This window comes from Lepisosteus platostomus, chromosome 16 (genome assembly GCF_059453375.1).
Source record: "Lepisosteus platostomus isolate fLepPlt1 chromosome 16, fLepPlt1.hap1, whole genome shotgun sequence".
Lineage (NCBI taxonomy): Eukaryota > Metazoa > Chordata > Actinopteri > Semionotiformes > Lepisosteidae > Lepisosteus > Lepisosteus platostomus.
The window spans coordinates 13,300,968-13,325,986 of record NC_142626.1 but is presented as its reverse complement, the minus strand read 5'-3'; the positions used below and the strand labels follow the sequence as shown (position 1 = coordinate 13,325,986).

Genomic DNA, 25,019 nt, shown 5'->3' with positions numbered 1-25,019 from the left:
GCTACATCCAGCGAGGCCAGTACATTCTCTGACACAGCTCTGAGTAATGACTCAGAGTAATGACACGGAGGCAAAGTAAGATAAACATTTCTTAAAAATAACACACAACTAAACCACACAAAGTGTTATAGACCTACAGCAAGTTTATATCACATACTGTACAACTAACAGATAGCTGAGTTTCTCCCCATTGTTGCAGATTCTGAACTGCAAATTATTATTTTTTTTAGATGTTGTCACGTAGCACTAGGCAACAGAAGGTAGGACCCTGTGTGTGGCTATTCTGGTAACTGTGGTTCAGTGTCAAATCGAAGGATGAAAACGTTGTCTTGGACAATAACTAGGAGGTCAAAAGCTGGGAAGGTTCCAAGGAGGCGATGTACCAAAACAGGAAGCGAAGTCGTAGTCGAGGACGAGAGCGAAGAGTCGAAATGCCGGGAGAGGAGATATTATAAGGAAAAGGCTGGGAACGTACAAGTATGGAACTCAGGGAGGAAACCTCAATAGTGAGCAAGGAAAGGAAGACAAGTGAAGGTTTAAGTAGTGATGGGTTAATTGGCATGTGGGCGTTTAGGGAGAGTAGAGCTCGTGGAAATGTGGGAGCACTTGCATGCCTGCATGCAATTCATGACAGATGTGAACTTTCAAAAAGTGAATGGAAATACCCTCCCTCCCCCCTTGCCTTAGCTCCTTGCACTGTACAAATCAACAACATTTTTGAAAGGTTTTGAAAGAATTGTCGCCTTGTTTCTCCCGACAGTCATCAATTTCCCTACGGGATTAATAAAGTACTATCTATCTAACATTAACATGGAAAGATGGAGAGTTAGAGAGCTTGTATTACAGCTTGTGTTACAGGGCTGTACTAGAAGAATAATTACAAAATAAAGACATTTTAGAAGACAACCACTGTGTATTTAGAAAATAAGTTGGAGGTCTTGGAGCAAGTATCAGGGACAGTAGATACACCAGAGCTCATGACATGTGAGTGCGAGGAATTTAGAATCTGTGAAGTTCAGTGAGGTTCCTGCACATGGTCTTGCCCTGGAAGGTTACTAGTCACACCGGGACACTGGGAGCACAGCACACAAATGTATAGGGACTGTGCAGGTGTGTCCTCGGGACAACAGAATTACAACACCTGGGACAACAGGTAGGGTGTCAAATAGCTGCTAGCACTCAGAAGGGAAAACTCAGCACACAGAGTAAGATTTACTAGTCACAGACATTAAAATTGAAAAAAAATGTTTCAATCTCCACAGTCCATGACCAAGAGACAGTGACCTACTGAAGTCTGAAACAGAATATGAGAAAAGGAGATTATTAATATTACAGAATCACTCTAGACTGATGGCAATATCACTGTCATAACACTTCTCTTGCCATTCTGACACTCTGAACACAGAGCTGTGGGGCAGGCAGGAGTGTTGATGAAATTATTAAACAGGGCAGGAGATCATGACTGAAGGATCTACATCATCATAGAAGCTCAGCTCAGGACCAAACAGGACTGGAAATCTCTCTACACCAAGCCTACTGTCACTGGGGTCAGGAAGGAAGCACCATAAAATTGATAAAGTGGGACTAACAGTCCATTTAATATATGCATTAGGGATTTTCTACTGTTATATTTAACACCTGGACTCTGTTTAAGAAACCCACTGTGTCATGGAAGCCAGTTCTGACTCCCGTGAAGTGTGTTATTAAAGACCCTATGCAGGACGGTATAATCAGGAAATGACTGGAGAAGGACATCAGGGAAGACACGGCGAGGAATGGACGGGATGATGGACAGGGGGGCAGTGAAGACTGTGATCCAGTGCATGGGGGAAGCGCAGACAGACGAGTCCGAAAGGAAGTCCAATGGGAGAAATCAGGGAGCAGTGCAAGGTCCAGGTGCTGGAAGATCCAACAAAGATGAAGGAGACTAAAATCAGAAATACAAACTGGGACCAGGAACACGAAGGGTTAAAACCATAATGGGACAAGGCACTCCGAGCCCCGGACTCAGTAGGTCAGGACGTCCGGGGATAAGGCCTTGCTCTCGGACTGCTCCTGAGCCGGCGGGCCTTCAGACGCCCATCTTCCAAAGCTGAGCCCAGAACTACGGAGATACCGGGCTTAAATAGGGAAACGGGAAATAGCTGGGATAAATAAGGCTGGGGAACACAATGAAAAAGGTAGGAGCACCTCTAGAGAAGGGATGATGTTGTGACACCTACCTCACAATGCTGGGGCCCTGGGTTCCATTCCAGACCTTGGGTTCTACCTGTGCAAAGTTTGTATGTTCTTCTTGTGTTCATGTGGTAGGTTAATTGGCTTCTGGGAAAATTGGCCCTGATGTGAGTGTGTCTGTACTGTATGTCAGAGTGTCTGTGTACCCTGTAATGGCCACGCTCTGGGCCTCCATTACCTTGAATTGGGTAAGTGATTATTGAAAGAGATGTGATACGTAAAAGATACAGCTGAAGCCTGTTTATTTCTAATCTTTAACCTGTAAAGATGTATTCATTAGAGATACAGTAAAGCAGATAATTTGGTTTTCATCATTTTACTTCAGTATCAGAAGACGTTTATGTTTTGTTTTATTATTGAAGTTCATTGTGTTTTTGTGCAGCTGAGCTCCTCCACAGTCATTGTCCTGTGTCACTGCCTTCACCCTCAGCACCTGCAATAGGTCCCAGCTGTAGCAGTGCAGTTGCTGTGCAGCCCTGCTGAGAGATGTTTTTTTGTATGAGTGTGGAACACTGTGTGAACACCCATTTACTGTTTGGGTAGTGTTGACCCTGAGAGTAATAATCTGCTGCATCTTCAGCCTGGACTCCTGTGATGGTCAGAGTGAAGTCAGTCCCAGATCCACTGCCACTGAAAGGCTCTGGGATCCCAGTCTGGCGGTTAGTTGCTCCATAGATCAGGAGCTTAGGAACTTCTGCAGCTTTCTGTTGGTACCATTGGAGGTAGTTGTTACTATACACTGCAGGACTGGTCTTACAGCTCACGGTGACTGTCTGTCCTGGAACAGTCGATATTGTAGGAGTCTGGGTCACAGAAATCTGTCCACTGGATTCTGAAAATGAATGGGAAAATGGGAAGGTATTGAAAATACCAAATTATTCTGTAAATCCGTAACACATTATACAGTATGATAGACATGTGAAAAGAAATTTATTAATAAGATATCCATTATGATGCTTTTATAGTTTTTCTCTTTAAATTAACATGAACCTTGATTTTTTATTCACATGCTTTATACATATTTTAAAATTTATAAAAATTGACAAACCCATTCCTTCCCTGAACAGTGATGAGGAGTGTCCAGATAAAGATGTTGAAGAAAGTCATTGTTGCTGTTGGTTCTGTTACCATGAAAGGCAGCTCTCAGTCTGGAAGTGTTAAACTTAAGGGCAATAAACACTCCCAGAGCACTGAAGCATGTGCAAAGTGTCTCTTCTATGTAAATTGTCTTCTTGGGTTCAGCAGCACTTGTAGCCAGTCAGTGCTGGAAACACAGGCTTGATGCTGTGTGTTGTGACAGAGCAAGGCGAGCAGTTTAGCATCAACACTCCTAGGAACGCAGGACCAGACAGAACACACGTTTATAAGGAGCAGAGGATGAGACACAATCGGCTGAGCCCTTCTTCCACTCAAGACGGCTGAGTGTGGAGAATCTGGTGAAAGCAGTACTTATCTCTGTGTCTTCATATACTGTTCAACAACACAAATGTCTTTACTTACTCTATGATCATGTAAGCCATACCGGGGTATATGTGCTCATTTGTTGCTAATAAGTAAGTCTGCATGCTTGCATCTTTAAATAATGGGACATTTGTTATTCCTTGTGAATCCTCAAAGGCCAGAATAACTGTGAACCTCTCTCTCAAGGATAAGTAATGTAATTCTGGTGCAGCTCTTCCTTCTGAGTGATATTGCAACAGAACAGTAACAGTGACTCTGCTGTCATCAGTGAAGCCTGTGAAGCCTGTGTTAATGTTTTCAGCTGCAGCTTCAGTTTCTCGCCACATCTTGAGATTTCATAGGCAAAAATACCCTAGGGACAGTCTAAGCTGAGTGCAGCCAGGCTGATTTGCCTAGCGTGGGGGAGAGTGGGCTGGTGGAGGGAGGTGTCACACTGCAGGGGTATCAGAGAGCTGCATCTGTTCAAGGGCAGGAAAGCAAGAGGGCAGGTCATGGGTCTGGTCAGGCTGTTTAAAACAGAACATCAGTAACACTTTATATGAAAAATTACTGAGGACTTATGAATATTAGATACTTCAGCAGCTTGTTGCTTTAATCTTCTCTGTGAGTAAGTTTTACTAATGTATTAGTGCTGAACACTTGAACTGCCCCTGTATAACAGTGGTTAAGGTACTAATTACATTTCTGAGTTTTAAGCGTTTGATATATTTGATATATTTAATAGTGCACACGAACTATATTTTACCAATAATTATTGTGCAGCGATATCTGTCTATAACTGGCACCTATTCTGAAAGTTGACCATTTGTCATTTTCAGTCATAGGTATTTCATATTTTGTCAAATATATGAGTCTATGGGTGGCACAATTGTTAGCTGCCTCACAGTACTGGGGCTCTGGGGTCAATTCCTGTGGTGTTGCCTGTATGTAGTTTAGATTTTCCCCCTTGTTTGAGTGGGTTTCCTCTGTTTCAGGGGAAACGGGTGTTCCTGTTTCCTAGTACTGTCCAAAGACAAGTTTCTAGGTTAATTGGTTTTGGTTGAATTTAATATACTTTGACAGTGTCCAACTGTATAATCCCCCGCAAGTGGCTCATTACTCTTCTTCCCATGGGGCTGGAAACATCCCTACAGTCCGATATGTGTGCAGAGTCTAATGCCCAGGGCTTCTTCACAGAGGGACAGGTGGCCTGATGCACTGTTCTGTTGCATCCTGTTCTGTTCTCAACCAGCCCTTTTTAATCACAGGTCCAGTCAAACCTGTATGCAATCCTCATGTTACCCATGAATGTGTGCTCATTGTCCAGTGTCTGTGTTAATGGGGTCTTTGATCAGGGAAGAAAATATGTAGGATAAGGCATGAAACTACACCAACACAGAGGTGTTTCTGGCCCATCAGATTAATTTAAAATCTACTGTATGCAGCCCTCAACACCTGGTGCTGAAAAACCCTCCTTTTTTGCTTTGTGACGTGCTGAAACTAAAACATGAGTGTCTTTTTAAAAACAATCAATTCTTTGGAATTTTGGCAATTATAAGTCATATATAATATACATGTTTTTGTATTGTTTACTCACAAAATTGCTTAATATAGGGAACATTGCTGGAGAGCTGGATTCTCCTAGCAAGTGCAGTATCAAGTCTGTTCGTGTTTTGTTTTCATTGCAGTTTAACACGCAAATCCAATCTCACAAAAATATGCTGCAGTAAAGTGCAGAAGCACTCTATCACCAGGTTTCTCTTCAGACAGGTCCTCTTAAATTACACTGCTTCTCGGATTATTAACCAGAAGTTCGTTAAACTGTTATTTCAGTGGAGAGTCAGAAATAAAGTCAACCCGGCTCTTATAATCTTGCGCTAATAAAATGACTGGCAGATGGAAGTCAAACCCAAGCAGTGTCGTGGTTGGTGGTAAGAAAGTAGAGCTCAAGCAGGAGCAGCGATAGTTCAGATATTCCCAGATATTTTCATTGACTGCAGAAATAATTTCAATCAGAAACTTGCAAAGCGTAGCCACAATCTTAATATTTTTTTAACACATGAATACTGTTTACACATAAGTACAATTTCAGATGTTTTAGAAGGGAAATTTCACTATCATTGGCATTTTACAGACAACCTATTCAACTGGGGAGAAGCACCATTTGGAAAATATTGTTTCTGAGGTTTTGTGAGCAAGCCTGCATGTTTTATACCCTGTTCCTATAGAGAACATGTGAAATTGAGCTGTAAAAATGACTTTGTATCTGTTGTCATTTTGTTCTTGGGACTTGTTTCAGTGTTGAAGTGAGCTCTGCTCAAAACAAGTTTCATCTGTCCTGCTGGCTTCACAGTTTGAAAAAGTGTGCAGTTTGGTTTTGAAGATTAATCTGATTAGTGATGCTGGCAGTTAAAATGTACGCAGCATAAGCTCTCCCTAGAACAAAATATATTTTTCATTCCTGTATGCTGCTGTTTATAATGATTCATGTGATTTCTATATTACTATTTATCATACATTAATCAAACGGTTTACCCACGCTGACATTCACATGTACACATGAGCTGCTGATGAGCTCACATAAATGATCACATAATGTGCATCTCTGTGTTTGTGCCTTGTGATGGACTTTTGTCCTGTCCAGGGTGTATCTTGCCAATATAGTTTCCAGCTCCCCTGCAATTTACTGAGTAAAGTACTTCACAAATCCTACAAAGGAAACTGCTGATTTGTGTTAAAGCACTGAACAGACAAGGACTTAAGAGTGTGAGTGAGCAGAGTTACTGTAGGAGAAAAATGTGTGTGAGCAGAGTTACTGTAGGAGTGGAGTGTGTGTGAGCAGAGTTACTGTAGGAGAGAAGTGTGTGAGCAGATTTACTGTGGGAGAAGAGTGTGTGTGAGCAGAGTTGCTGTAGGAGAAGAGTGTGTGTGAGTAGATTTACTGTAGGAGAAGAGTGTGAGTGAGCAGATTTACTGTAGGAAAGAGTGTGAGTGAGCAGACTTACTGTAGGAGTGGAGTGTGTGTGAGCAGATTTACTGTGGGAGAAGAGTGTGAGTGAGCAGAGTTGCTGTAGGAGAAGAGTGTGAGTGAGCAGATTTACTGTAGGAAAGAGTGTGAGTGAGCAGATTTACTGTAGGAAAAAGTGTGAGTGAGCAGACTTACTGTAGGAGAAGAGTGTGAGTGAGCAGATTTACTGTAGGAGAAGAGTGTGAGTGAGCAGATTTACTGTAGGAAAGAGTGTGAGTGAGCAGATTTACTGTAGGAAAGAGTGTGAGTGAGCAGACTTACTGTAGGAGAAGAGTGTGAGTGAGCAGATTTACTGTAGGAAAGAGTGTGAGTGAGCAAATTTACTGTAGGAAAGAGTGTGAGTGAGCAGAATAACTGTAGGAGAAGAGTATGAGTGAGCAGAGGTACTTTAGGAGAGGCAGCAGTACTGAGCTGAGATTATGTGGAAGAGCTATAGAGCTGATGTCACCAGCCAGTCTGGTATTCTGATACATCTGAAGATGATCTTCTCCATTCTCTGACTATCAGGACAGAACGGCAACACAGACACATCAAGACATGCAGCTACCCAGACTAGCAAATTAACTTTGGAGAGCGAATAGCACTCTGTTTCATTTCTGCAATCCAGGCCAGAGAGGAGTCACTCAAGTAATAGGAAGTTAAAGAGTTTGCAGGCCGAGTTTGCAAGACACTGTTAGACAATATGGTGTTGGCATGCCCCCTTGGATGAAGATGTGTGTTACATTTACAGTACAGCATACAGTATGATAAACTGATTTATAACTAAAGACAAAACAATATATTTATTGTTGGTGTATGTACAACTTATTTCTTTACTACCATTGAAAAAATAAGAGAAAGACATTCCACAATACAGACACGCCTCACAATCCACAGACACATCATAGACACTTATAAACATCTATACAACTGGTAACCCACTGAAGCTAAGCAGGTGTGAGCCTGGTCAGTACCTGGATGGGAGACCTCCTGGGAAAAACTAAGGTTGCTGCTGGAAGAGGTGTTAGTGGAGCCAGCAAGGGGCGCTCACCCTGCGGTCCATGTGGGTCCTAATGCCCCAGTATAGTGACGGGGACACTATACTGTAAACAGGCGCCGTCCTTCGGATGAGACGTAAAACCGAGGTCCTGGCTCTCTGTGGTCATTAAAAATCCCAGGGCGTTTCTCGAAAAGAGTAGGGGTGTAACCCCGGCGTCCTGGCCAAATTTCCCTTTAGCCCTTACCAATCATGGCCTCATAATAATCCCCATCTATGAATTGGCTACATTACTCTGCTCTCCTCCCCACTGATATCTGATGTGTGGTGAGCGTTCTGGCGCACTATGGCTGCCGTCGCATCATCCAGGTGGATGCTGCACATTGGTGGTGGTGGAGGGGAGTCCCCATTACCTGTAAAGCGCTTTGATTGGAGTGTCCAGAAAAGCGCTATATAAGTGCAAGCAATTATTATTATTATTATACAAAACCCCAGTAAACACTCACATCCCAGCGACTCTAGACAGAGTCTAACAATTTCTCTCACTCTGATCTATATTTGCTCTTAGGATTCAGAGAGCAGTTGCACATGAAAATGGTTAAATTTCTGTCACTTCAGTGTGCTGTCAGGAATTTAGAAACAGCAAGGTCATCTTTGCCCTGGGTCACCTGGATTTGAACATCCCAGCAGGCACAGCGCTCAGGCCTCAGGGTGGAGTGGGGACGGACTAGTGACTGTTTTTTGATTGTACTGGAGTTTGTAAAAATTTAAATTTCAGAAAACCATTTTATTTTGGTGGAAACATTATTACTAATATCCCTGTTGTGTAATGTTTATCTTTGATAGCATGGACTTAAACAGGATAACTTACAAAATACCCATATCCAGATTGAGTATAAACATGGTCTAACAGTGATATCTATTTATAATTGTAAAATGTCTGGTTGATGCAGCATTAATAAAATCTGAAACAATAAAATTAAATCTTAGTATCGAGAAAAGTATTGACACATGAATTAAACTTTAGAGACGTTCATAATGCAGCCATTGTGCAGACTCAGGTCTGTCCAAAAGCTTCAAGGCAGCGCCCTCTAGTGCAGACTGCAGATCAGTGTCAGTCTGTAGTTGAGGAAAGGCAGTCAGACTGAACTGACATGTGACTTTCAATAGCACTAAGGCTTCATTATTGAGAGAGATACGATTAAATTAGATAAAGGCGAAGTGTAGTCAAACCATTTTGTGAAGGCAAAGTATAAACACTTGTCAGTGTATTAACCTGAATTCTTCAAATTTACTGTGGCTGATCAAAACTATTTCTTTGGGAGATGAAGACTCTTATCTGAACTAAATCCCGACAGGCCTGAGGGAAAAGACCTGTCGTCCTCAGTAACCTGACCAGATAGCATAAGATAGTCAGATATTTTTTTAAGTAAGCAGATTGTTTTCTAAATGATCTATAAATTACTTAGAGCAATAATGACCGGTTTAATGATCACCTGATCAGAATGAAACTGAGGTCTTTAGAAACTGGTGACCTAAGGGTGACCAATAAAGCCTGCTGGAGTGAGGTTGGGACATTGGGGGTCACACTGTCTCCTCTGCACCTGGATAGATGAGGTCATTTTGCAAATAAAGACATGATAAATATTACAGTTTGTGCTTCCTTCTGACAACTGTCCCTGCTTCTGTTTCCTGCTTCTATCGTCTGCGTGTGTGTGTGTGGGGGGATCCCTTTAGATCTCCCTTCAGATTTAAAAGGTTATTAATCATATCTTCGGTGTCACATCTTCCCAGTGTAGGTGATCTTTTGCTGCCTGGGTAAACTATCACAAAGCTTTAGAGAACTTAACACTTCTATTATCAACAAATTGTAAATACGACATTTACATTGGCATTATTAATTTTTCACTTGAGTGCATGGAGGATTGTCATCTGTCACTGAGAGTAGACCCCCCCCTCTTAGGCTGCGCAAATGATCTTTTACATTTTTATAGAGAAATGAGGCTGTACAGGCTGTATAGAGGCTGTACAGTATGCGTTACAATATAAACATGTATATTTATTTAAATCACGTTTTGATTTAAATCGCAAACGCGTGTTTAATTATATGTATTTTTTGATTAACAGACAAATGCAACATAAATTGTTATCTTTGTCTTCTAAGTATCTTAATAAACTTTCAACATAGCTTTCTCCCCGTTTAGATTTATTTTTCTTGGGATTTTGGGATCAAACGTGGAAAGATTAGATTGTAATCGTTTTATTTTTTAAATACATTTTCGAAAAGTGTAATATATACTAAAAAGCTGTATTTATTTAATACCACTCGATACTTATATTAATGGAGTTTAGTTGATACTGTTTAAACTTTTATTTTAAATTGTATTACAGCATTGTACACACGTTTTAAAAGAGAAGAGAAAAAACTCAAACCTTCTTCAGGTTTGAGGGTTTCTGCTCTGAATGAAATGCTAAAATGTAATGTAGGCTCTGAATGGATTCAATTCAGCGCGAATTGTAATACTAATTAAATGACCCCAGGCACTTTCCAGCCCCTCTGACAGCAGGAACTACTACTGTAACTACTGTAAGGAACTATTCTTACAGTAGCTCAGCAGCTCATTACAATATAGGGTGTTCATACCGTTTTTTTTTTACACAGTGACACAGCGTCGCGTTGTGAATCTGTTTTTCTGCATTTACAAAGAAAGTGGAATACAGTGACACTACTTGCTATATACTGTAGATACATATGTTTAGATATTTAGACACGGTGAGGCACAGAGAGAGGGAGGAGGCGCGGAGCTCAGTTCTGCTGCCTAGTTCCTAGTTTCTCTAGTTCCCTTTAAAATAAGCTATTATTCCATATGTGTGAGAAGGAAAGCGTGACCCAGAAATATATAGCCCCAGACAAAAACACACCGGAAGGACAAACAAAGTACAGGAAACTAGGGACAGGACAGAGTAGGAGCGCCCTCCAGCTGTAGAGGGCAGGACAATATCAGGACACAATGTTGTGCTGCAGATTTCCCTAGGGGGATTGGAGCTGCCTGACAAGGTCCACCTCCATTTATTATTAATATTTAATTTATATGGCTCTTCTCTGGACACTCAAAGCGCTTTACAGGGAATGGGGACTCCTACGGAGTGTAGCCCCACCTGGATGATGCAACAGCAGCCAAAGTGTCCCAGGAGGAGGCCATGATGGGTAAAGGACAGGGGAAATTTAGCTAGGATGCCAGGGGTAACACCCCTACTTTTTTTTCTAAACACACCGGGATTTTTAATGACCATATAGAGTCAGCACCTTGTTAAGGTCTCATCCGAAGAACGGCACCTTTGTATATGTACAGTATATGTTGACTGTCACTATATTTGGGCATTAGGACCCACACAGAAAACAGAGTTAGCTCCCCCTACTGGTCCAATTAACACCTTTCCAGCAGTAACCTTCTTCTCTCCCAGAAGTTACAGGGTGATATAGCTCAGACTGTGCCTAAGTGTACATAATGTAAACCCAGAGAGCAGCGTGTGTCTAAATGTTTCTAATCAAAACCAAAAGATCAACATGTGTATGATCTTAGAGCTTAGAGCTGACAATGCTAATGGTGGTACCCACTACTTTCAAAACTGGTCAATTAAGTTCAATAGCTCGTTAACTATAGTATAAGTAGAACGATGGTTTGTGACAGAGTCCCTAGCTGGCAGTAGGAAACGGTGGAGAGGCTGTAGTTACAGAACTAAACCACTTGGGTCGCAAGTGAAGGGTTGACAGGGGCTGATGAGGTTCTCTCAGCTGAGTGTGGTCAGCAGAGTAAGACTGATGAATCTCTTTATAAACATGCTCTTTTCATGACCATGAAAAACAGAGTCAGTTTGGAAATGAGTATTGTTGACAACTTCTGGGTTGGAAGAACTAAAAATCAATGGTGCAATCTCACCTTTTGGATAATTCAGCCCTTAGCCAGCCAAGGGAAGACAGATCGAATCTCTGTCTAAGTCATAAACTGTGCAGCCCTAATTAAACTAGAAGCCTGTATTTAAGTGTTTAGATTAAGTAAAATGTGATTTTAAGTAATAGCTGATTATGAATATTCCAATAACTGTAGAATATGAAATATAAACTGTCTATTTGCATGCTTCAGTCTCTGTTAAACATGGTATCACCTCCACCAGTAATGTGTCTAAACACATAGAGCCAAGTGCTGGTTTAACCAGACTCTCCACACTCCACTCCATTCTAGCTGTGTTGATTGGAATAAGGGCTCAGTTGATTGTGTCTCATTCTCTTCGCCTTAGAAAGCTGCTCTCTGTCTAGACCTGCTGTTCTGGAAGTGTTCATGCTAAACTGCTCATCTTCCTCTGTCACAACACACAATACTAAGCCTATGATTCCAGCAGTGACTGGGTGCAAGGGCTGCTGAACCCAGGAAGACAATTTGCATAGAAAAGACACTTTGCATTGGCAGTACATGCTATGGGAGTGTTTATAGCCCTGTGAGTTTAACACTTCATGACCGAGAGCTGCACTTCAGGGAAACAGAACCCACAGCAACAATGACTTTCATTACCATCTTCATCTGGACACTCCTCATCTCCGCTCAAGATAGGAATGTGTCTGAAATATTTGATGAACGTAGTTTACAACTATAGGTAAAAATGAAATGTTTTGTATAAAACAGGAACTCAATGAAAAACAATATGATATTTACTATTAATCATAATTTCATAAATATCATAATTTGAATTTAATTATGTTCTCTTTGTCATTTGCAGAATCCAGTGGACAGGTAACTGTGACTCAGACTCCAGCAGTGAAATCTGTTCTCCCTGGACAGACAGTCACTGTGAACTGTAAGGCCAGTGCAGCACTATACAATAACAGATTCCTAGCCTGGTACCAAAAGAAAGCTGGAGAAACTCATAAATTCCTGATCTGTGCAGCAACTATCCGTCAGACTGGGATCCCAGACCGTTTCAGTGGCAGTGGATCTGGGACTGACTTCACTCTGACCATCACAGGAGTCCAGGCTGAAGATGCAGCAGATTATTACTGTCTGGCTCATTCTACTAGTGGCCTGTACACACAGTGTTACACACCCGTACAAAAACCTCCCTCAGCAGGACTGCACAGCAACTGCACTGCTGCAGTTGGGACCTCCTGCAGGTGCTGAGGGTGAAGGCAAAGACACAGGACACAGCCTGTAGAGGACCTAAGTTGCAAAGAGACACAATGAGCTTCATGTGTATTATTAAAAGATTACTATTATATTTGACTTTATTAAAGTGAATAATGTTAATACAAACATAAATTTAATTTCAAGAATAAACAAAATAAAAACTAAAATACACCCAGTGCATAAGTATTCTCCCACAAAGTCTAAATCTGGTGGAAGCAACATGAAAAGAATTTCTGTACATCTTTGACTCTTTTTGGATACGTTTTTGCCAACTGTGCACATCATGATGGTGCAATTTCTTTATATGTTCTTCTTTACAAATATACTCAAGCTCTGATCAACAGCAATTTTATTTCTAGTGCTCTGTCTTGGTCACTCAGTGACATTTTCTTTCTTATTCTTGAGTCACTCCACTACTGATTTAGCCTTATGATTTGGGTCATTGTCCTGTTCAAAGTTGAATTTTCATCTCAGAAATGAGAACTTTAGCAGAGTAAAGCAGGTTTTACTCTGACATTTGCTACTTTGCTCCATTAATTGCCCCCTCACTCTTGACAAATGGAGTTTATTTAACGAAAGTTTGGGAGGGATGACAACAACCACACTCAATCATTCCCAGCCGTTGGAAATTAGCAATCACTCCCTTCATCCTTCCTCCACCAAATGCTATAAATACCAAATGCGATATCTCTCTTCCTAATGTGCGACTTTTGCATCCCACCTCCATCCCAACTCCACCTCTGCAGCTACTCCTTGGATACCTTGCTTGGGGATCCTGGCCTCCTCGTCCTATGGCCAGGAGGTCGGCTCTCAGCCAAGCGGGTTAAGCCAAATATTCGCTCCACAATAGTTAGTTACACTTTGATCTTGGGCGTTGTCATTCCAAGTGAAGTCTCCCAGTTCCTGCTGAGGAGAAGCAGAACTATAACCTGAAGCTGCTCTACCATGCTTGGCAGTAGGGCTGCTGCTGACTGAGTGATGGACTCTATTGGGGTTGTGCCAGGTGTAACACTTTGTATTTAGACCACAAAATTCCAGTTTAGTCTCATGAATGTTTTACAGTAACACTGTGCTGAATTTTATTTCAGTAATGGCTTCAGTATTTCATTAATGGTATTCTTGCTTCTGATGTTAAAGCTAGCACAGTTGACTGATATTGTTGACTCGAAGGCAGCCAGCATCTATATTACCCTACAACTCAGAACTGGGTGGTGGTTAGTGTGTTTATATAAACAAAAAATGTTGCAAAAATGTTGCAATACTCTCCAGTCACTGCTCATCATCAGTGAAATTAATAACAGTGTTACTGTTAAGAGGTGTCAGCCCTTCTGTTTACCAAGGGAATTTACTACTGTTCTTTTTGTGGCTGTGTACATCCTGCCCAGCACCGACTCTAAAGAGGTGTTGCGAGTCCTTTACGGGGCCATCAGCGATCTGCAAACTGCTCACCCCATGGGTTTGTCATTGTTGCCGGCGACTTCAATGGTGCGGATCTTAAGACAGTTCTTCCTAAATTTTGTCAATGTATTAATTTTACAACCAGAAGGGATAACATTATGGACTTAGTTTACACAAATATCAATGCATACAAGGCTGTTCCCCGCCCCCACCTGGGCTACTCTGACCACATCTCTGTTATGTTTATTCCAGCATACAGACTGCTGCTCAAACTTGCCAAACCAGTTCTGAAACAGATCAGAGTATGGTCAGAGGGAGCTATCTCAGCATTACAGGACTGATTTAAGCACACAGACTGGAATATGTTCAGGGAGGCTGCTACCTATGATCTTCTCATTAATTTAGAGTATGCAGCATCTGTGACTGGCTACATCAGTAAGTCTAAAGATGACATCACTGTCCCTAAATCTATTATCACAAGGGCCAACCAGAAGCCATGGCTGACTGCAGAGGTCCACTCACTGCTAAGAACCCATGATGCTGCATTTAGATCAGGCGATAAGGCAGCCCTCAGGACTGCGAGGGCCAACCTGTCTCATGCCATCAAGGAGGCAAAACGAACCTATGCAAGGAAAATCCATGGCCACTTCCTGGACACTAGAGATATGCGGTGCATGTGGCAGGACATCCAGGCCATTACTGATTACAGGACTATTCCACGTGCCAGTGATGGTGATGCCTCCCTTCCAGATGTGCTGAATAACTTCTATGCATGGTTCGAAGCACTGAATGTTGTGCCTGCGAGGAAAACCACACTTCCTCCCGATGATCAGGTGCTTTGCCTGTCCACAGCTGATATGAAGAGGACATTAGCCAAAGTTAATCCACATAAGGCTGCTGGACCTGATAATATTCCTTGAGCATTAAACTAGGTATGTGCAGAACAGCAGAACAGCTAGCTGAAGTCCTCACAAATATTTTTAATATCTCCTTGTGCCAGGCTGCCATCTACATATGCCTAATATCCACCAATATTATACCAGTGCCGAATAAGTCAGCTGTGTTCTGCCTCAATGATTACTGGTCTGTGGTGCTCACAACAATTATCATGAAGTGCTTCGAAAGGCCACATAAAGTCCAGACTCCCTACCCCTCTGAACCCCCTTCAGTTTGCATACCACCCCAACCGGTCTACTGATGATACTGTATCTCTTGCCCTCCACCTGGCCCTGTCCCACCTGAACAAGAAAGACACTTATGTAAGAATGCTCTTCATTGACTTCAACTCAGCATTCAATACAAACATCCCCCAGAAGCTGATAGGAAAATTGAGGTTGCTTAATCTCAATGCCTCCCTCTGTAACTGGATTCTGGACTTTCTGACCAAGAGACCTCAGACAGTCCGGATCGGTAATAACATCTCCAGCTCCATCACAATGAGCACCGGAACCCCCCAGGACTGTGTGCTCATCCCACTGCTGTTCACACTGATGACTTAAGACGATTCTGCCAAGCACGGATCAACTGCATCATCAAGTTTGCATAAAGAGAGGAGGTGGAGCAACTAGTGGACTAGTGCACAAACAACATCCTGTCTCTTAATCTAGATACAACAAAAGAGATAATCATTGATTTCAGTAGGACCCACGCTGATCACTCCCCACTGCACATCAACAGCTCCCTTGTGGAGATAGGTAGAAGCACCAAGTTTCTTGGTGTACACATTACAGATGACTTCACCTGGTCCCTCAATAACACCTCCCTAGCCAAGAAAGCACAGCAGCATCTCTATTTCCTGCGGTGACTGAGGAGGGCAGACCTTCCCCCGCCCATTCTTACCACTCTCTACAGAAGCACCATTGAGAGCACCTTGATCAATCCCAGATCCACTGCCGCTGAAACGCTCTGGGATCCCAGTTTGACAGGTAGTTGATGCAAAAATAAGGAGTTTAGGAGTTTCTCTAGCTTTCTGTTGGTACCAGGCTAGTACATGCTTAGAATTATATATGTTAACTGCAGGACTGATCTTACAGTTCACAGTGACACTCTGTCCTGGAGCAGTAGATTTAACTGGAATCTGAGTCACAGTAATCTGTCCTCCGGCTTCTGAAATTTGTAAATAAGACAGAGCATATGGTAAATAGTTACAATTGAAAAAACATATCAGGAAATACAGTATAATATTATGTCTTTTTGTTGTATGATTTCCTTCTTTGAACAAAACATCTTTTGACCTTTAAACATCAAATAATTATCATTACTCATAGTAGTTTATTCTATTCAATTAAATAGCATGTTCATTAAATATTTCAAATCAAATGCATTCCTACCCTGAATAGAAATGAAGAGTGCCCAGATAAAGACAGTGATTAAAGTCATTGCTGCTGTGGGTTCTGTTGCCATGAAGGACAGTTCTCAGTATGAAGTGTTAAACTCACAGGGTTATAAACACTCCCAGAGCACTGAAGCATGTACCGCCAATGCAAAGTGCCTTTTCTATGCAAATAATTCTGGTGTAGCTCTTCCTTCTGTTTGATAATCCAACAGAACAGTAACAGTAATCCTTTCACTGGGAGTCAGAAGCACAAGAATAACTAGAAGCAAACAGAAGATGTCTGGAGTCTGCCGTATTGAGAAAACCTGCTCCCATACTGGAAAAAGTCTTTATTTTGACAGACTCAAAATTCCAGCATTTATTCAGAATGTTTTTTTAGAAAATAAGTAATCTGTGTCTCTGCATATCAGACTTTGTGCCTTTAAACCCACCTTACTTATTTATCCTTTGTTTGAATGATTTTGTCTTTTAAGAGTTAAATATACATTTATAAGCATGTTGATGTTGATTTAGAACATAACCAGTGTGATGCAATCCAGCCTCCTGAGATCTCTCCTCATATGAAAAATAGCAGCACAGCTCCATCCTCCTTATCAATGACTCCCAATAAAGAAATGTGAGGAGCTTCAGTTCTGTGTTAAGTTAAGTGTGATTGGAAACAGTTTCTGTTGGTCAGCAGGCATAATGGTTATATCCTGTAACAGTGGTTTAGTTTTGGTAGCTACCCTCTCTACATCAGTGTTTATTGTACAGAAGTCTGTCTCTTTATTAAACCCTTTTCCAAAATCAAGCAGGAATCCTCCTGGAATTTGGGACTGTGGTCTTTCCAGGTGGTTATGTGTTGAAGGTCCTCTTGAAGTCATCAGTCCTTTTTAAAATGTTTTGGAAAATCACCTTAAGTACTTTAGTACTCCTGAAGTGAATTGATTGTACCTGTTGAGTTGGAGTTGTTGTAGGAAATTCTTCATCAGAGGAGCAGGACAAAGCCTTGTGCAGATTCAGTTTTATTGAGCTCAATAATGACATCAATGTGTGTTGGGTCTGCCCCGCAGGACAGACAAACCGCGAGGGTTTCCCAGCTCTTATATACAGTATGATCTCAGGAAGATGTTTTGTTTCACCGCTTAATGGGTATTTGTCTTACCCTTTGATACAGTATGTAGCATGAGTTGACCAGTTGGTCCTGTCCCAAGTCCTGTCCTTTGATGTGTAGCTGTGCTTTGATATGTACCATGAGTTGACCAGTTTGTCCTGTCTCAGGTCCTGTCCTTTGATGTGTAGCTTTCCTGTCCTTTGATGTGTAGCTTTCAGGTCCTGTCCTTTGATATGTAACATGAGTTGACCTGCTAAGTCCTGTCCCAAGTCTTGTCCTTTGATGTGTAGCTGTAATTGTTGGAGCTGCTTAAGATATGTAAAGACAGTTGACATATTACACAATGTGCTTGAATTAATACTGTAGTGTTGAATACGGATACATTATATATATATTTTCCATCAATAATATATATATATAAGTGTTTTATGTTCTACTTCAGAGTTTAACAGGTATAATCAGATTGAAAACCAAACATCAGTGTATCTCTTCAGGAGCAGAGTCAGATCTAACTGAAAGACACAGTCCCACTGGGAAGTCAGTTTGGTTTTGAAAGTGTAAAATAATCCAGGCTCACTTTTGCTGGGGGAGTGCTGAGTGAGCTGGCATTTGTTATGGTAACTCACCTGTCATTCAGTGTCAGTTACGATTTATGATAGGAAACCTGTATCATTTGCAGGCATTTTACATCCACACCTGGTGGTGGTGGTCCTCATTGTATTCCTCATCTTGAGTTCCTTAGTTTCCTAGTTCTCTAATACCCTGTGCTGTGTCTTGGATGTTTGACTCTTACTTTGCTCAGAGCACATCACACCTGGATTTCTCTTTGTGCTAACAACCTGTGTATTACTCATGCTTGAACTTTGCCTTCTTGTCTTAACTGTGATTCTGGATTGGCCATTTGCCCCTTAGTGTCTTCACTGTGTCTCTATGGCATCGGGCAACACTTGCTTCTGACCCCAGATCTGGACTGTCTGCCTGCACCAGTCTCTGCTGGTGTCCATAGGCTGTGCTGCACCACACGTGCCTGCATGCTCACCACAGCTCGGTCCTGTCTGTCTGTGCTGTCTACAGTCTCCTGTTCTTGTCTCTCTTTCACAAAGACCATGGTTTCATTTTCTGTTTTACAACAACTTCTTAATTCCACGCTAGGTATTGAAAATGACATTCTCAAAGAACAGTAAACAAAAGGATTCATTTGGTCCATCTTGCTCATGTGACATTTCAAATGAGTGAATCTCAAATTTTATTTAGAAGCTTTTTGAAGGAGAGACCAGAACTTGGACCTGAACCACCTGGGTGGTTTATTTTATTTTCTGAATGTGATCTTCCATCCTCAATGAGCTACAGAGTCTGAAGTATCCTTTGAGCTGCCCCTGTCAGGATTGAGATTGTTCAAACCTTCAAGTCTGTCTTGTTCCAGAATGAAGAGATTATGTTCCTTTAACCTGTCTCTATAGCAACCGACAGACTGATGGTTTATCCATAGAGACCAAGGACCATTGTTATTCTTTCAGCTCTTTCTAAGGATAAAATCACATTGAGGTGTAGCAAGTAAAACAGAGGACTGTTCTGCATCAGGTATTACTAGTGCATTGAAGATCTACTCTGGGTTTAAATTCCACTCTTTGTGCCAAATACAAAAGCTGTCTGTCAGTGTTTTACTCCAGACTGTCCTGATGACCCTGAAAAATCAGCATAAACACCCAGATGTCCTTCCTGCAGCTTTGAATCCCCAAGAGACAGGATTACAAGTTTTCCATGAGCAGTCAGAGCTGCATCCTTACCATTGCCATGATCGCAGAATCTTATCTCTGCTAGACTTTTACACTTCTAAAAATGGAGTAAAAGATGACAGTAAATGACAAAATATAGTTAATCCTTATGTTCCACCTTTAACAACCTGCTGGTTTCCTACTACATTAGTTATAGCAGTGGTTCTCAAAGTGTGGTCCACGGACCACCCGTCATCCGGGATCGTGCGCCAGGTGGTCCGCGGGCTGACCTAATCATCTTTCTCAAAACAAGTCTACGCTGTTTAAGTCTGAGGAAAGAATATTGTCGTGTTTGCTACTAAGGGGCTCCCCCTAGGAGCACTGTTAAGAACTGCAGGCTTTAAAAAGTGGGAGGAGGGACTTGTGTGTTGATTCTAGGTATCAGAGTTTCACCAGCCATTAAGGGGACTGTGTGTGTCAGTAATGGGGCAGTGAGCACCAGCCTAGTAATAGCCTTGGCTGGCCTGAGGGTCTGCCAAAAGGGCAAAGTTTCCATTCATTCTCCTTGGCTGTACCCTTCTGTTGCCTTTGTGTTTGAATGAAGCATGAGTTATAGGGGACCATCTCGCCTCTTCATTCTCCCCATCAACGCCTATCGCTTCAGTGTTTTAGTTTTATTCACCACGAATGAAATGATTTCACACATTGAAAACGAGTCAGTTTGGCAGTGATGTCCTTGGCGCCTTGCACCAGTGTATTGTTGCTAGTGATGCACGGGTCATCTGCCCAACCCGATCTAAAATCTTTTTTTTTTTAAACGAGTGAACCTGTGCATCACTAGTTGTCATGACTGCATGGTTACGCAGTTTACGTTTTGATATGCGAGTGCGGTTCGACTGTTGCTCTTATTGTTCATACCATTTTATTCTTACTTTTGAATATTGTGGCCCCCTCGCCTGGCGTGTGTGGTGTGTGGAGAGGTGCAGGATGGGAGGAGAAGACAAAGGGGGACTGAGGGCTACTGGCCAGCGCGGGTTGACCATCTGGTGCAGTTGCACATTGAAGTGGTATGTTGGGCTGCCATGTAAATAGTTATCCTTGGTTTATACCCCTTTTAGGTCTCCCATCCAGGTATTGCCAAGGCTCCCATCCAGGTACTGACCAGGTGTGAGCCTGGTCAGTACCTGGATGGGAGACCTCCTGGGAAAAACTAAGGTGGCTGCTGGAAGAGGTGTTAGTGGGGCCAGCAGGGGGCACTCACCCTGCGGTCCATGTGGATCCTAATGCCCCAGTATAGTGACGGGGACACTATACTGTAAAACAGGTGCCGTCCTTCGGATGAGACGTAAAACCGAGGTCCTGACTCTCTGTGGTCATTAAAAATCCCAGGGCGTTTCTCGAAAAGAGTAGGGGTGTAACCCCGGCGTCCTGGCCAAATTTCCCATTGGCCCTTACCAATCATGGCCTCCTAATAATCCCCATCTATGAATTGGCTACATTACGTTGCTCTCCTCCCCACTGATAGCTGATGTGTGGTGAGGTTCTGGCGCACTATGGCTGACGTTGCATTATCCAGGTGGATGCTGCACATTAGTGGTGGTGGAGGGGAGTCCCCATTACCTGTAAAGTGCTTTGAGTGGAGTGTCCAGAAAAGCGCTATATAAGTGTAAGCAATTATTATTATTATTATACCTGTAACCACTTAACCACCCTATAGATCTGTACCCCAAATGTCCCGAGCGTGTTATAGCCCGATGACGCAGTATTTGTGTGCCCGTGTCTTTGCTGCTGTGCTGGGAATAAAGGGCACTTTCCACTCTAACAGCCTGAATTTCTCTTATAAGGTGGATGCAGGTGATTACATTACCTGTAAAGTGCTTTGAGTGGAGTGTGAAGAAAAGCACTATATAAGTATAAGCAACTATTAATTATAATTATAATGTCTTACATTGAGTTTAAAAGTTCTGCGTGTAATTTAAAGAAGCAGAAGGCTTATTATGGAGCACTGGCTCAAATCTGGGACTCTGAAACGCAAGTATAGCAACGATAGTGACAGCACAAGTGTGAGTAAGATGCAGAATAGGAGTGAAAATGTGAGTGAGGTAATTTGTGAACCGTACCAGCAGTGCTGGAATTCTAATTTCAATAGCTTGATAAATGTGATGTGCAAGGAAGCGGTATAATACTCCTGCGTCCAGTCCAGGGAGACATCTCGGTTTGCGACTTGTGATTGCTGGGTTCGTCGCGACTCACTGAGGATAAACTAAATAGCACTAAAAACGGACAGGTGAGAGATTTTAAAAACGTATCAATAATTCGGTTGCTGAAGAAGGCTCCACCGCCGAAACGTTGTGTTCTCTTTCTTCTTTTTTTCAGCATGGAATAAACCTATTACGTGTTTCTTTGCAAACCCCGCAGGACTGCGCGGCTCTTAGAGAAACACGGGCGCTTTTATGATCATATTCAGTGTTGAGATTATTAATGTCCTGTACTTAACACCTTCCACGATCTGGATATAAAATAGTTTAAATGTCAGGATCCTTGGGTTTCCAGGCGAGATAAAGGAAGATATAAACCTGTAGAAACGCTGTAGACGCTCCTCCGGTTCGGGAGCAGGTTTTTGTACGAGCGCTGAATCAAGTTAAAGCACTGTGGTACACTTTCGGCGGCGGCACCAGACTGAGCGTTGGAAGTAAGTGATCTCTTCGTCTTTTCAGAGCTGTTTCTGTGTGTTTTTCTGAAATTATTTTTTGTCACAGAAATTGCAACTTTGAAGCCCATGTTAAGATTTTTTTTTAAGTTCCTACTTTATAAAGTTGAAGAGTGTTGTATTGAGAAGAGCGATTTGAGCCCGGCTAAGCTGCTGCGGCGCTCCTCTACAGTGCGGGATACTTTACAGGCTTAATCTCGTGTAAATCCTGAGTGTCCATTTATTATGTTTGCGTTATAGTATAGAATGCTTCTATTTTGAGTAGGCTTTAACGTGAAATGTCCATTAATCCGGCTGGTACTGGAGATACAGAGTCGGTGTCAAAAGCGCACAGCGGAACGTTTCCACATCCCATGGTCTGAAACCCGATTGAGACTGTTGGGTTCAGACCCCGCCCGTCCAAGTGAGACCAGTGATACCTTAATGTAGCCGTTGACTCGGATCCATTTCAGGCGGAGAAGAGCTGACAGGCGCGGGCTGTGGAAACAGAGCCGCGTCTCCGCTCCGGCTGCACTTCGGGGGTTGACAGAACCCAAACTCAAATATCAGGGATATAAATTCGTATATACAGTATGCACTCGAGTTATTGCTGTTTAATTACAACATATAAACTTAAAGCATCTTTTTACATCTTTTTTTGAAGAACAGAAAAAAATATAATTCAGCGTGTACAGATAAGCTAAGTGTTGAAGTAGATTAGTGTCGTTTCAATGTTCCTGCAGCGTTAATAATTATTTTACAATTCAGCGGCTACACGAAGATTTGACGGTTTAAAAATCGCTTAATGATCTCTGCTCTTGGGTTCATAATTGCTTTTGAATTTGCACTATGTAAGATTTTGAATAAATAGGGACAACGGAAATGAAGACAAAAAAACGTACTTTTTGAAGTAACTGTACAGTCATCATATTAACTTCCAAAAATGCTTAATCCAACAAGAAGTGTTTTATTAAACAATTAAAAAAGTGTTTTATTTGTACTTAATATTTCAAAGCAGGCATACGTTTTTCTTCTCCAGGGGAATACACTATCGAATTTCACAGTTATTTGTAGCGTCTTGCACTTATAAAGCCTCAGTACCCGCCAGTGCTGATGGGTCCTGCAGACGATGAAACGATCCTGTCGTTACGGGTCAGATTTATTCAGCGGGAGGCGAGAGGCGCCTAGTTGGGCTTTTTGTACAGGAGGCAGCAGGGATACAGCTTTAGTTTGTAGTCCTCAATAAGCAAGATATGTTTAAAACGCATTTAGGGAAATAAACTTTCAGACATTACCAAAATGAGGTGTATTTAAGGAATTTTAAATTCATGTATTTCCAACTGATGAACTTTAGTCCTGAATGTCCTGAAACAGTTATTCAGACCCTGTACAAACGTGTAGAACTTCCTTTTCCTTTTTCAGCTATCTGCCAATAGTGAAATAATGTCTATTTTGCGACAGTTCGGGTTCTTGTTCCCTGTGGGTCTGTGTGAGTCTCTCCCAGGCGGCTGTGAGTCTCTCTGATCTCATTCCAACCGGTTTCCGTCTGCAGGTAATGCTCTGCCGTCTCTGTCCCTCCTGCCGCCCTCGACTGTGGAGCTGAGCACCAAGAGAAGCGCCACGCTGCTGTGTCTGGCCAACAAGGGCTTCCCGTCAGACTGGAGCCTGCAGTGGAAGATCGACGGCAGCTCCAAGAGCAGCAGCGTCACCAAGACCCCTGGGATCCTGGAGAGCGACGGCACCTACAGCTGGAGCAGCACCCTGACGCTGTCCGAGGCCGACTGGAAATCGCTGCACTCCGTGACCTGCGAGGCCAGCCAGGGGTCCCAGGCTACTGTCCAGAAGACCCTGAACAAATCTGACTGCCCAGAGTAGCCCACACAGAGGGCAGCACCTCATTGCTGATGGCTGTGTTGTGTTTTAGCTTTATCTCTGTGACTGTAACCTTATTGTGCCCCTCAGTACTCAGATGTATTTGTTAGCAACGTTTTAGACGCGCTTAGCTTCTCCATCATCCGCTGTCCAAGTGTGCGTGTTGTTTAGTCCTGTTGTACGTGCTGTTAGTGAGAGAAAAATTATAGTAATAAAGAACTTTTGAATCATGAAATTAGTCATCCTGATCTTTATTATAAAAACTCCTTTGCACCCCATAAATGCATATTGTTCTGATTTGATCGTGAATTATTTAGAGATGAGTGTTCAAGACTGGCAGACGCTAATGGTGTGTAAAACAACCTGTGAGTGCATGTTAGGAATTATAAAGAACACCCTCACAGTGAGCTCACTGCAGGCTCACAGCTGGCTCTCTGAGAGTCAGGTCCCTGTTGCTGCACTTGGTGTTCCAGATTCCATACGAACATAGAAATACCTACAAACAAGAGGCTATTTGGCAAGAACCCAGGCTATCAGCTACAAGCTCATGGCTGGGTAGCTTATTCCATACTCCTGTCACCATTTTCTATAAAGAAGTGTGGAATCCTGCCAGAAAAAGATCATTCTCTGCTACCCATCACACTGCTTAGCTTAAATAAGAAAAAATAACCAAAATATAAAGGAGTAATTGTAAAATAAAATTAGATGGTTGGAATTCTTTAATGTTTTACAGAAGTGATAACTGATAAAAACAATTATTACTGCAAACCTCAGACAGCTCTGTTCAAGGTGCTACGCTGCCTCTGGTCTTCAGTTTGAACTGCTGCCAGTAAGAATGTGTTGTATTGTGGAAAACGTTCACACAGTTATTGTCACGATTATAGTCCCCCCTCCTTAAGGGTGCTCCAGCCCTTTCACTAAAGACTTTATTCTGTGCACCTGTTTCCCATTCCCAGCCCACCTTAAAAGCCAGGCGCTGACGCTCATCCGGGCTCTGCATCTGATTTCCATATCGTGCGAGTCCGGGACCTGGAAGCGCCTGGTCCCGTTAAGGTTTT

General features: G+C 42.3%; 2 protein-coding genes across 2 annotated transcripts in view; both read left to right on the top strand.

Moving 5' to 3' along the window:
* LOC148646899 (protein NLRC3-like) overlaps positions 1-25,019 on the top strand; it is a 1,251,308-nt gene that overhangs the window by 493,542 nt on the left and 732,747 nt on the right. The gene's annotated exons all lie outside the window — the stretch shown is intronic.
* Positions 1,776-24,196, top strand: LOC148646915 (immunoglobulin kappa light chain-like). The gene is made up of 4 exons (XM_088609386.1): positions 1,776-1,896; positions 12,456-12,752; positions 22,048-22,092; positions 23,642-24,196. Exons 1-4 carry the CDS (start codon positions 1,776-1,778, stop codon positions 23,962-23,964), a joined length of 786 nt encoding a protein of 261 aa, XP_088465512.1. The 3' UTR covers positions 23,965-24,196.